The sequence below is a fragment of the Salvelinus alpinus genome, chromosome 30 (genome assembly GCF_045679555.1).
Source record: "Salvelinus alpinus chromosome 30, SLU_Salpinus.1, whole genome shotgun sequence".
Lineage (NCBI taxonomy): Eukaryota > Metazoa > Chordata > Actinopteri > Salmoniformes > Salmonidae > Salvelinus > Salvelinus alpinus.
In genome coordinates this window covers 39,078,179-39,091,716 of record NC_092115.1, presented here as the reverse complement: position 1 = coordinate 39,091,716, position 13,538 = coordinate 39,078,179, and the positions used below count along the sequence as shown (strand labels likewise).

Sequence of the window (13,538 nt, the reverse complement as noted above, 5' to 3'; positions counted from 1 at the left end):
GTAGAATTTGTGTGTTTAAAAAAAATCTTGTATACTAAATTCTATACATTAGTTTATACTGGATTAAGCGTACATTTTCATAAACTGTAATTTCATTAATTATGTTCCAACACTCCCTCCATCTTGTGCCAATATCAGTTCTTTTTAGTTTCAGTCCCAATAGTTTCTAATTCTTTCTAAGAGATTGTCAGCTGGATAGACTCTCTGCAAGGTTGTGTATATCTTATCTATCATATTAGTATCATTTTCTGACTGAAACAGGATTCCCTCAACATTGCTCTGATGTCTAAAAGATTTCAAATTGAAATGTCATTAGTCCAAAATTGCTTTTTAATTCTGTCATGGAAATAATTGTATTTCCTATCACCAAGTAATGTATGGTTTCTATGCCTTTTAGTTTTCCATGTGGACCAATTTATAGGTGAATTGTGAAAAGCTATACAAGGATTGTTCCATAGGGGTGTGTTTTTGGGAGTGATATTGGTTCTTGTAGAATCTGTTGAATTTCCTTCCATATTGTTATAGTGTTCTTAACTATAAAGTTGTTAATGTTCTTAGCTTTATCTGTTGAAAATAGACACGGAAAAGATTATGGGGATGAGCAGGCACATATTTAATATGTACTCATTGTTCCTCTTTAGTGCATTTATCAATATGATTCAAGTAAAAGCCTTGGGTGGCGAGTTGATACAATTCCACGTCTGGAAGGTCAAAACCACCCTCAGACTTTGGGTGAGTTAAAACGTTCCTTTTTATTCAATGAGTTTATTTGCCCATATTAAGTCTGTTATTGCCGAGTATACTTTTTTAAATGATGTTCTGTTGGTGTAATGAAGCAATGATCCGATATCACCATGTCATAGATTTTTTTTAACCCAGTAAATTGTTGAGTGCATTTTTGGAGAAAGAAATGTACTAAATTCTTGAAAAGCTTTTCTTAGTTAGAGAAAGAATAGGAGTAGTATTTTATAGTTGGGAATCGTAATCTCCAGGTGTCCTGTAAATTATTCATAGATATAACATTTTTCAGCCTCTTTGGAGGCTCCTTGAATTTGTATTTTTTATTTCTATGTGATTTAGGTCACCTGCTAAAATAATCTGGATTTGATCTAATATAACTTGAATTCAATCTAAAACCACCAGATTTGCCCCTGGGGGGATATACGATGAAATCAATGTGTATTTTTCACCATGTAAGGTACAATTTAACATTAGAAAACGTCCTTGGTCCGTGTGCTGGGATATAAGGGAAAAGGGTGTATTCTTATTCATCAGAATACCTACACCTCTGCTGTTTACTACAGTAGGTGGCCGCATAGGCCTCTCCAACCAAGCTCTTCTTTAAATATTCTATTTTTTGGAAATGTAACTCTTGCAGGAAAATCACATCTGCTGACAACCTCTTTAAATGTTCAAGAACCTTATGCTTTTTTTTGCAAACATGGAGCCTGTGCACATTCCATGTTCCAAAGTTAACCTGGTCTGTTCCGTCTATCTTTGAAGAACCAGATGAAACATTTTAGCAGACATGTCATATGAGGGTGGTCGACATTCCAAGAAATGGAAGAGTCATAGTATGAATACATAGTTATTGTATACATTACATATATAGAATGTGTGAACATGTAGTCTGAGCAGACAGTTAACACACCATTTTTGAATTTTGAATTTTACCTTAATTTAACTAGGCAAGTCAGTTAAGAACAAATTCTTATTTTAATGACGGCCTACCCCACCCAAACCCTAACCCAGGCGACGCTGGGCCAATTGTGCACCGCCCTATGGGACTCCCGATCACGACCGGTTGGGATACAGCCTGGAATCGAACAAGGGTCTGTATTGATGCCTGTAGCACTGAGATGCAGGGCCTTAGACCGCTGTACCACTCGGGAGCCCAAACATTAAACATAAAGCAACGTACTTCTTTGTATTTTGAGGCACTGTGCCTTTTTAGGGCTTTTACACTCTAACTCCTCTCCTAATGTACTTTATATGGGCAAATAAACTCATTGAATAAAAAGGAACGTTTTAACTCACCCAAAGTCTGAGGGTGGTTTTGACCTTCCAGACGTGGAATTGTATCAACTCGCCACCCAAGGCTTTTACTTGAATCATATTGATAAATGCACTAAAGAGGAACAATGGGTACATATTAAATATGTGCCTGCTCATCCCCATAATCTTTTCCGTGTCTATTTTCAACAGATAAAGCTAAGAACATTAACAACTTTATAGTTAAGAACACTATAACAATATGGAAGGAAATTCAACAGATTCTACAAGAACCAATATCACTCCCAAAAACACACCCCTATGGAACAATCCTTGTACAGCTTTTCACAATTCACCTATAAATTGGTCCACATGGAAAACTAAAAGGCATAGAAACCATAAATTACTTGGTGATAGGAAATACAATTATTTCCATGACAGAATTAAAAAGCAAATTTGTACTAATGACATTTCAATTTGAAATATTTTAGACATCAGAGCAATGTTGAGGGAATCCTGTTTCAGTCAGAAAATGATACTAATATGATAGATAAGATATACACAACCTTGCAGAGAGTCTATCCAACTGACAATCTCTTAGAAAGAATTAGAAACTATTGGGACTGAAACTAAAAAGAACTGATATTGGCAGAAGATGGAGGGAGTGTTGGAACATAATTAATGAAATTACAGTTTATGAAAATGTACGCTTAATCCAGTATAAACTAATGTATAGAATTTAGTATACAAGATTTATTTTTTTAACACATTCTACAGCCCAACGGCAGAGTTATGTCTTTAGTGTAAAGTTAGAAAGTTAGTTAGGAAGTTAGAGTCAGAAAATTGGCTGTCGGACCTCCCGAGTGGCGCAGCGGTTTAAGGCTGCGCCTTAAAACCCGAACCCAGGTCACTACAGACCTGGGTTCGATCCCGGGCTGTATCATAACCGGCTGTTATCGCAAGTCCCATAGGGAGGTGCACAACTGTCCCAGCATCGTCCGGGTTAGGGGAGGGTTTGCCGGGGGGGGGGGCTTTACTTGGCTCATCATGCTCTAGCGTCCCCTTGTGGCAGGCCGGGCGCCCGCCGACTGACCTCGGTCGGCAGTTGAACGGTATTTCCTCCAACACATTGGTGTGGCTGGCTTCCGGGTTAAGCTGGTGGGTGTTAAGAAGCGTGGTTTGGCGGGTCATATTTCGGAGGACACATGACTCGACCTTCGCCTCCCGGGTCTGTTGGGGAGTTGCAGCGATGAGACAACATTGAAAAAGGGGGTAAAAACCATAATAATAATACAAAAAGCTGTCTATCAGAAGTTTTACAATTTAAGATTTATTTGAATCGGTCTATCTGCATTTTTCATGGCACATGAGGGCAAGGTGTTCAGTTCAACCCAATGGGTTGGACCATAATTTTCTCATCAATCATTTTGAAGAAACGTTTACTTAAAAACTGGAAATCAAATGATCCTCCATTGTTAAGACAGTGGATGAATCAAATGCATTATAATTTAAATATAGAGTGTTACAAGCACTGGAAACGGCCAAGGTATGAACAATGAGAGGGAATGTTGTAGTGAGACCAATGGAATGGGTATGGATGCTGTGGGAACATGTGGGTTTGAACAGGTGTGATGTCATTGATGTTTGTTGGCATTTGTGTCCATCTGTCTATTATATTCTGTCTATCTATGTTTTCTGTTGTTTGAAATTGAATCGAACGTTCTGGTAATGGTGCAGGATACTTGCTTGGCTTTATAACATTCTCAGCACATTTAAGGATTTGACAGAATAACATTATTTGCTGGGTATTTCATTACTTTAATAGAACGTTTCCTAAAAGTTCAAACATGGTTACATTTCATCACATTTGAGTAACGCTCCAACTGGTTTGACATTGGGAATGTGCTCAGATAGTTCACAGGTCTTTAAAAACAACGTTCTTCTGTGGGAAGTTCAGTTCTTCAGCATCAAGTCAAATCCAATCTTATTAGTCACATGTGCCGAATACAACAGGTGTTCCCAGAACCACAGGAAACCAAAAATGTACGTTCCCACAGCTTCCAAGGAACCAACATAACTGATATGTTGGATTCAAGTTAAAGAATAGGACTAAATTAAATCAAACTTTAAATGCACTCTAAAGGTACTGTATGTAATTAGCCTACTCCGTGTGTAAAGATCTGGTATACAGGGTGAAACAAACAACCTGTGCTTTCCATTCTACCCTGACCTGGATGAGTTGGTTTCAGACTGATGACTCCCTTAACTTATTTTTTTGTTCTAGAAACAGTGGAAGCAAAACTTATTGTTGCCACACCCATGTAAGGATTCACCAGTTCTAACTACACCATTCAACATCCGACATGGTGTTGAATTCCCATGTGATGCATAAATGTGTTTTTTGTTTTTCAGAAGGAACCTTCCTACACAAGCAGTATCACATCCGGTGAAGGTAGGTAATCGACACTAAGAAAGCACACACAAAAATACTAAGCTATTGCATTTATCATTTATTAGACTGCATATGTAATGTGTCGTTCTCTCACTCAGGACTCTCCACCTGTGAGATTGGAAGTGCTCTGTGCAGGAGGTGAGAATGACATAAGCGTTGATTTCGCTGGATCGCCTGTGATCCTCAGCCATGACCTGAAGATGAAGGACATTAAGAAACCCCAACAGTCGGCTTCAGCTGTAACAGGTGAGTGGAGTATGACAGGAACAGTAGTAGAGCTTAGCCTTGGCTATAGATAGATTGGTAGATTGGAACATCTGAACAATCTGTTTTCCACCAATGTTTTTAATACGTTTTGCATGACTGCTGAGAAAATGTAATTACCTTTGAAGTTCAGTTCAGACCAAGTTCCACATTGCGCTGATTGAAAATGAATAGATTAATATCAGCCAGAGATGTAATTGTCCCTGATTAATCGAGGAATCACGATTTCTGGTAAAATCATTTGTAGGGGGGTCTACCTGGATGCACTGTGACTTACATATGTGTCTGTGACTTCAGTACCTCAAGTCTGTGATGGAGAAAGACGTTGTGCTGGCAAAGAAACAGTGTCAGATGAGTAAGCCTGTTTGTCAAATAAGTTCTGTCATTCATTGTTTGATTCTTTTCGTGCCTTTTGTTCACTTCTCTCTCATTGTGTAAATCAACCAATCAATCAATACATTTATTAATTAGCCAACCTGTGGACGATTAATGTATCTGTGCTTTGTTCTTCCAGTTCTGATCTATGAACCAGAGAATCCAGAGACCAGACAGTTCATTCCTCTCATCCAGGAGAACCTGCAGAGAGGCAAGTGGCTCAGTCCAACACACACACACACGCACACACACACAAAGGTTATTGCGGAAAGAAGACTTGGCTGTGTGACAATGGTTGCAGGTTGGATTCAAGTGGTCACATCTCTGGTTCTGAAGAGTACAATGTATACAAGCTTTTGTTCGAGCCCAGCACTGACACACCTGATATAGCTTATCAAAGTGGTAATGAGTAATTGATTAGTTAAATTAGGTGTGTAGTGGATACTCTCAAACATACCCTTGACTTTGCTTTGTTCCTATATAATGTTTCCTCCGAGCAAAAGGAAAAAAGCCAAGATGAGGAAACATATTATGGTGATGATGGTTCAGACTCCAGTGATGAAGTTGACTCAGAGGATTCTGGGAGTGATGAAGACTATGTACAGAGCTCAGACAGCTCTTCTTCCCTCTCCTCATCATCAAATTAAGAGGAGGAAGAGAAGCTGGGGAGACAAACCATGTTCACCCTCTCACCTTACCCCATAGCTGTCACCAGCACACTGCCCAGTCTGACAGTCAACACCCGGTAGTTACTTTCCCTTTTATATGAATATATAAAAACGTAAATGTAGTTGTTTTTTATTTCACATTCTTATATTGTCTTGGTGAGGCAGTCACAGCACACACATGTTTGTACCTGTTTAATCTTCATGTGCAGTGTCACGACTCCCGCTGAAGTTGGCTCCCCCGCCTGTTCGGGCGGTGCTCGGCGGTCGTCGTCACCGGACTACTAGCCGCCACCGATCCCTTTTCCCTTTTCTGTTAGTTTTGTCTTATTAGTTGCACCTGTTCCGTTTTGTGTTTTCTTGATTTGCTTCCCTATGTAAGCGTGTGGAACCCGCCCTTTGTCGAGCGGGATTATTTTTGTGTTCACGTTTGTGTCGTAGGTGTTGTTGTGCTCCGGACCGTGTTGACCCTGTGTTTGGGTTGGTCAGTGTTTTGCGCCCTGTGTTTTGGGTATTACCATTTTCGGTGCCGGAATAAAGTGCATTTTTCCCCTGGAACTCTCTGCTTTCTGCACCTGATTCCTACCAACACACCTAGTCAGCCGTGACATGCAGTGCCTTCAGAAAGTATTCACATCCCTGGACTTTTTCCACATTTTGTTGTGTTACGGCCTGAATTTAACATGGATTGAGACTTTGTGTTACCCGTCTACACACAATACCCCATAATACCCCAATGTCAAACTAGAATTAGGTTTTTAGAAATGATTACAAATGAATTACAAATGAAAAGCTGAAATGTCTTTAGTCAACAAGTATTAAACCCCTTTGTTATGGCAAGCCTAAATCAGTTCAGGGATAAAAATGTACTTACAAAGTCACATAATAAGTTGCATGGACTCACTCTGTGTGCAATAATAGCGTTTAACGTGATTTTTGAATGACCTGCCTATTTTCAGTCCAAACATAGATGTCTATAATTGGTTCAAATTTGGCCCATACAGACCGGCCTTGATTTGGCCCAAATAGACAACGATGATTGGTTCAGGATTGGTCCGGTCCAGACTGGACTAAGTTTGGACAGCACAGTACAGTAGATCACAGGAGAGTACAGTAAAGAAAAGTAAAGACAAATATAGTACAGCACAGTAGAGTATAGTATAGTACAGTATAATATACTGTATTGTACCCTCCTTTACTCTAATGTACTCTCTACTGTACTGAACTAAACTGTACTGTACTCTTACTGAATTAAACTCTACTGTACTGTACTGTACTAAATTAAATACTGCTGTACCGTACTATACTCTACTGTACTCTACTGTGCTCTAGTGTACTGAACTGTGCAGTACTGTACTGTGCTGTTCAAACTTGTGAAACATAGCCTTCTAGGCAGAGTTGCAAAGAGAAAAAGCCATATCTCAGACTGGCCAATAAAAATAAAAGATTAAGATGGACAAAAGAACACAGACACTGGACAGGGTAACTCTGCCTAGAAGGCCAGCATCCCGGAATCGCCTCTTCACTGTTGACGTTAAGACTGGTGTTTTTCGGGTACTATTTAATGAAGCTGCCAGTTGAGGACTTGTTCACATCTCTGTATCCCACACATACAATGATCTGTAAGGTCAGTGGAGCAGTGCATTTCAAAAACAGATTAAACCACAAAGGCCAGGGAGGTTCTCAAATGCCTCGCAAAGAAGGGCATCTATTGGTTGATGGGTAAAAATAAGAAAGACAGACATTGAATATCCCATTGAGCATGGTGAAGTTATTAATTACACTTTGGATGGTGTATCAACACACCCAGTCACTACAAAGAAACAGCTGTCATTCCTAACTCAGTTGCCAGAGTGGAAGGAAACCGCTCAAGGATTTCACTATGAGGCCAATGGTAACTTTAAAACAGTTACAGATACAGTGGATCAACCACATTGTAGTTACTCCACAATACTAACTTAAATGACAGAGTGGAAAGGAAGCCTGTACATAATGAAAATATTCAAAAACATGCATCCTGTTTGCAATAAGGTACTAAAGTAAAACTGTAAACATTGTGGCGAAGAAATTTACTTTATGTCCTGAATACAAACCGTTATGTTTGGGGCAAATCCAACACAACACATCCCTGAGTACCACACTTCATATTTTCAAGCATGGTGGTGGCTGCATCATGTTATGGGTATGCTTGTCATCAGCAAGGACTAGGGATTTGTTAGGGATAAAAAATAAATGGAATAGAGCTAAGCACAGGCAAAAACCTAGAGGAAAAGCTGTTTCAGTCTGCTTTCCAACAGACACTGGGAGACAAATGAACCTTTCAGCAGGACAATAACCTAAAAGAAAAGGAAAAATATACACTGGAGTTGTTTACCAAGACGACGTTGAATGTTCCTGAGTGGCCTACTTAGAGTTTTGACTTAAATCTGCTTCAAAATCTATGTCAAGACTTAAAAATGGCTGTCTAGCAATGATCAACAGCCACCTTGGTAGAGCTTGAAGAATTTTAAAGTGAATAATGTGCAAATATTGTACAATCCAGGTTTGCAAAGCTCTTAGATATTTACCCAGAAAGACTCACAGCTGTAATCACCGCCAAAGGTGATTCTAACGTGTATTGACTCAGGGGTGTGATTACTTATGTAAATGAGATATTTCTGTATTTCATTTTCAATGCAATTGCAAAAATTTCGAAAAACATGTTTTCACTTTGTCATTATGGGGTGTTGTGTGTAGATAGGTGAGAAAAAAATAGATTTAATCAATTTTGAATTCAGGCTGTAACACAACATAATGTGAAATAAGTCAAGGTGTATGACTACTTTCTGAAGGCACTGTAAATAACACAATAAAGTTCACTGTCCTAATATCTGTGTCTTTCCGGCTTCTTCAACACAAAGGGTTAATTTCGCAGTAACTACTCCTGTACTATGTCGAAACTTGCTCTTTAGATTTCTGCAAGTAGAACCGGAATCATTAAAACGATCACATCCCACTCAGTATGGACCGGCACCTACGTCTTTTGGGGGTCTTTTCTTTGGTCCTGACGTCTTCTGGACCAGCTGTCTTTTTTTGGTCATGACCAGCCTTGATTTTGGTGCGGTGCGGACCAACATAGACGTCTATGTTTGGTTCAGATTTTGTCTGGACCGGCCTTGATTTGGCCCTGTTTGATTTGGCCCCAGATTTAGTATTTTATGAGGATCCCCATTAGCTGTTGCCAAGACAGAAGCTACTCTTCCTGGGGTCCAAGCAGAAATAAATATTACAAGACATTGTGCATCAATTGGACTTGATTTCAACGTCCACAGATGTCCGGTCCGGACCTGCCTATATTCAGCCCAAACATAGATGTCTATAATTGGTTCAAATTTGGTCCAGTACAGACCGGCCTTGATTTGGCCCAAACAGACAACGATGATTGGTTCAGAATTGGTCCGGTCCAGACTGGACTAAGTTTGGACAGCACAGTACAGTAGATCACAGGAGAGTACAGTAAAGAAAAGTAAAGACAAATATAGTACAGCACAGTAGAGTAGAGTATAGTACAGTATAATATACTGTATTGTACCCTCCTGTAACGACTCTCCTCCTCCTCTTCATCCGAAGAGGAGGAGCAGGGATTAAACCAAGGTGCAGCGGGTTGTGAATACATATAGATTTATTTGCTGACGAAGACGAACACAAAAACTTATACTTGCATAAACTACAAAACAACAAACGACGTTAAACAGACCTGAACTGGTGAACATAAAAAACAATGCACTCATGAACAGGAAAGAACGAACGAGAGACGAGACAGTACCGTGTGGTGCAATAAACACAGACACAGCGACAACCACCCACGACAAACAATGTGAAACAACCTCCCTATGTATGTCTCTCAATCAGAGGAAAACGAAAACACCTGCCTCTGATTGAGAGCCATACAAGGTCAATTAAACCTGACACTTAACATAGAACAAACACAGACTGCCCACCCATCTCACGTCCTGACCCACTAAACACAACAATACAAAAGGAAAACAAGGTCAGGAACGTGACAGAACCCCCCCCTTAAGGTGCGAACTCCGGACGCACCATAAAAAAAAGTCTAGGGGAGGGTCTGGGTGGGCATCTGTCCGCGGCGGCGGCTCTGGCGCAGGACGTGGATCCCATCCCACCATAATAAATCCCCGCTTCTGTGGCCTCCTCAAGGTGGCGACCCTCGCCACCGACCTTGGACTGGGAACCCTAGACATGGGTCCCGCTGGATTTAGGGGCAGCCCCGGACTGAGGGACGGCAGCTCCGGACTGAGGGACAACACCGGACTGGCTGGCGGATCCTGGCTGGCTGGCTCTGGCGGATCCTGGCTAGCTGGCTCTGGCTGGTCCTGGCTGGACGGCTCTGGCTGGTCCTGGCTGGACGGCTCTGGCTGGTCCTGGCTGGACGGCTCTGGCTGGTCCTGGCTGGACGGCTCTGGCTGGTCCTGGCTGGCGGAAAGCTCTGGCTGGTCCTGGCTGGCGGAAGGCTCTGGCTGATCCGGTCTGGCGGAAGGCTCTGGCTGATCCGGTCTGGCGGAAGGCTCTGGCTGATCCGGTCTGGCGGAAGGCTCTGGCTGATCCGGTCTGGCGGAAGGCTCTGGCTGATCCGGTCTGGCGGAAGGGTCTGGCTGATCCGGTCTGGCGGAAGGCTCTGGCTGATCCGGTCTGGCGGAAGGCTCTAGCGGCTCCTGTCTGGCGGACGGCTCTGTAGGCTCTTGGCAGACGGGCGGCTTTGCAGGCTCATGGCAGACGGGCGGCTTTGCAGGCTCATGACAGACGGGCAGCTTTGCAGGCTCATGACAGACGGGCAGTTCAGGCGCCGTTGGGCAGACGGACAGTTCAGGCGCCGCTGGGCAGACGGGCAGTTCAGGCGCCGCTGGGCAGACGGGCAGTTCAGGCGCCGCTGGGCAGACGGGCAGTTCAGGCGCCGCTGGGCAGACGGGCAGTTCAGGCGCCGCTGGGCAGACGGGCAGTTCAGGCGCCGCTGGGCAGACGGGCAGTTCAGGCGCCGCTGGGCAGATGGGCACACCTGTAGGGAGGAGACGGAGAGACAGCCTGGTGCGTGGGGCTGCCACAGGACCCACCAGGCTGGAGAGACCTACAGGAGGCTTGATGTTACGAGGCACCTGAAGGACCGGGCTGTGGGGGAGTACTGGAGCTCTGGTGCGCAGCCTTGGCACCACTCCCCCAGGCTGGAATACTACACCAGCCCGTACCCTCCAGAGTGCAGGCACAGGTTGAACCGGGCTGTGGATGAGCACTGGAGATCTAGTGCCTACTACGCGCACTTCTCTCTTAGGCTCCACTCCCACATTTGCCCGGTACGAGCGGAGCGTAGGCATAGGACGCACTGCACCCTCCCAGCGCCCCGGAGACACAGCATGCAGAGCCGGAGCAGGATACCCTGGACCCGCACTGAGCAGGCACAATACGCCCCGGCTGGATGCCCACACTCACATGACACTTTCGGGGGGCTGCTCTATAGCGCACCGGGCTATGGGCACGCACTGGCGACACCGTGCGCTTAACCGCATAACACGGTGCCTGACCAGTGACGCGATGCTTATAATAAGCACGAGGAGTGCGCTCAGGTCTGCTACCTGGCTTAGCCACACTCCTCTCTAGCCCCCCCAAAAAAAAATTCTGGGGTTGCCTCTCGTACCTGTCCCGCTGCCGTGCTGCCTCCTCATATCGCCGCCGCTCAGCTTTCGCTTCCTCCAGCTCAGCTTTGGGGCGGCGATACTCCCCAGCCTGTGCCCAGGGTCCTTCTCCGTTCAACTCGTCCTCCCAAGTCCACAAGTCCTGGGATTTCTGTGGTTGCTGTCCTTTTCCCCGCTGCTTGGTTCTGGTAATTTGGTGGGTGGTTCTGTAACGACTCTCCTCCTCCTCTTCATCCGAAGAGGAGGAGCAGGGATTAAACCAAGGTGCAGCGGGTTGTGAATACATATAGATTTATTTGCTGACGAAGACGAACACAAAAACTTATACTTGCATAAACTACAAAACAACAAACGACGTTAAACAGACCTGAACTGGTGAACATAAAAAACAATGCACTCATGAACAGGAAAGAACGAACGAGAGACGAGACAGTACCGTGTGGTGCAATAAACACAGACACAGCGACAACCACCCACGACAAACAATGTGAAACAACCTCCCTATGTATGTCTCTCAATCAGAGGAAAACGAAAACACCTGCCTCTGATTGAGAGCCATACAAGGTCAATTAAACCTGACACTTAACATAGAACAAACACAGACTGCCCACCCATCTCACGTCCTGACCCACTAAACACAACAATACAAAAGGAAAACAAGGTCAGGAACGTGACACCTCCTTTACTCTAATGTACTCTCTACTGTACTGAACTAAACTGTACTGTACTCTTACTGAATTAAACTCTACTGTACTGTACTCTACTAAATTAAATACTGCTGTACCGTACTATACTCTACTGTGCTCTAGTGTACTGAACTGTGCAGTACTGTACTGTGCTGTTCAAACTTGTGAAACATAGCCTTCTAGGCAGAGTTGCAAAGAGAAAAAGCCATATCTCAGACTGGCCAATAAAAATAAAAGATTAAGATGGACAAAAGAACACAGACACTGGACAGGGTAACTCTGCCTAGAAGGCCAGCATCCCGGAATCGCCTCTTCACTGTTGACGTTAAGACTGGTGTTTTTCGGGTACTATTTAATGAAGCTGCCAGTTGAGGACTTGTTCTGTTTCTCAAACTAGACACTCTAATGTACTTGTCCTCTTGTTCCATTGTGCACCGGGGCCTCCTACTTCTCTTTCTATTCTGGTTAGAGACAGTTTGCTCTGTTCTGTGAAGGGAGTAGTACACAGCGTTGTATGAGATCTTCAGATTCTTGGCAATTTCTCACATGGAATAACCTTCATTTCTCAGAACAAGAATAGGCTGATGAGTTTCAGAAGAAAGTTATTTGTTTCTGGCCATTTTGAGCCTGTAATCGAACCCACAAATGCTGATGCTCCAGATACTCAACTAGTCTAAAGAAGGCCAGTTTTATTGCTTCTTTAATCAGAACAACAGTTTTCAGCTGTGCTAACATAATTGCAAAAGGGTTTTCTAATGATCAATTAGCCTTTTAAAATTATAAACTTGGATTAGCTAACACAACATGCCATTGGAACACAGGAGTGATGGTTGCTGATAATGGGCCTCTGTACACCTATGGAGATATTCCATTAAAAATCAGCCATTTCCAGCTACAATAGTAATTTATATTGTATAGTCATATATATTGCTATATTGCAATTATTTCGTCACTATGTCCTATTTATTGCCTTACCTCCCTTATCCTACCTCATTTGCACACACTGTATATAGACTTTTCTATTGTATTATTGACTGTATGTTTGTTTATTCCATGTGTAACTTTGTGTTGTTGTTTGTGTTGCACTGCTTTGCTTTATCTTGGCCAGGTCGCAGTTGTAAATGAGAACTTGTTCTCAACTGGCGAAATAATTTTTTTTTAACATTAACAATGTCTACACTGTATTTCTGATCAATTTGATGTTATTTTAATGGACAAAAAAATTGCTTTTCTTTTAAAAAACAAGGACATTTCTAAGTGACCCCAAACTTTTCAACGGTAGTGCAATTTAATCCATTTTAGAACAAGGCTGTAAGGTAGAAAAATGGGGAAAAGGGGAAGGGGTCTCAATACTTTCCAAATGCACTGTTTATAAAGGTCTGTTCTGACAGGGTGAAGAGAGAACAAGTGGAAAGGAAGA

General features: G+C 42.9%; 1 protein-coding gene across 1 annotated transcript; it reads right to left on the bottom strand.

Moving 5' to 3' along the window:
* Positions 1-9,391: 9,391 nt before the first annotated feature.
* Positions 9,392-12,102, bottom strand: LOC139560227 (uncharacterized). Its single transcript, XM_071376803.1, has 2 exons — positions 11,435-12,102; positions 9,392-10,801 (listed from the first exon to the last, which is right to left on the bottom strand). Exons 1-2 carry the CDS (start codon positions 11,460-11,462, stop codon positions 9,780-9,782), a joined length of 1,050 nt encoding a protein of 349 aa, XP_071232904.1. The 5' UTR covers positions 11,463-12,102; the 3' UTR covers positions 9,392-9,779.
* Positions 12,103-13,538: the final 1,436 nt, after the last annotated feature.

What these genes read in the sequence shown, in the direction of transcription:
- LOC139560227 (XM_071376803.1), bottom strand. Translation starts at nt 11,462, where the DNA reads ATGAGGAGGCAGCACGGCAGCGGGACAG. An exon ending in GCAGCACGGCAGCGGGACAG is followed by an intron (nt 10,802 to 11,434) that starts GTACGAGAGGCA and finishes TCCTCCCTACAG; the next exon opens with GTGTGCCCATCTGCCCAGCG.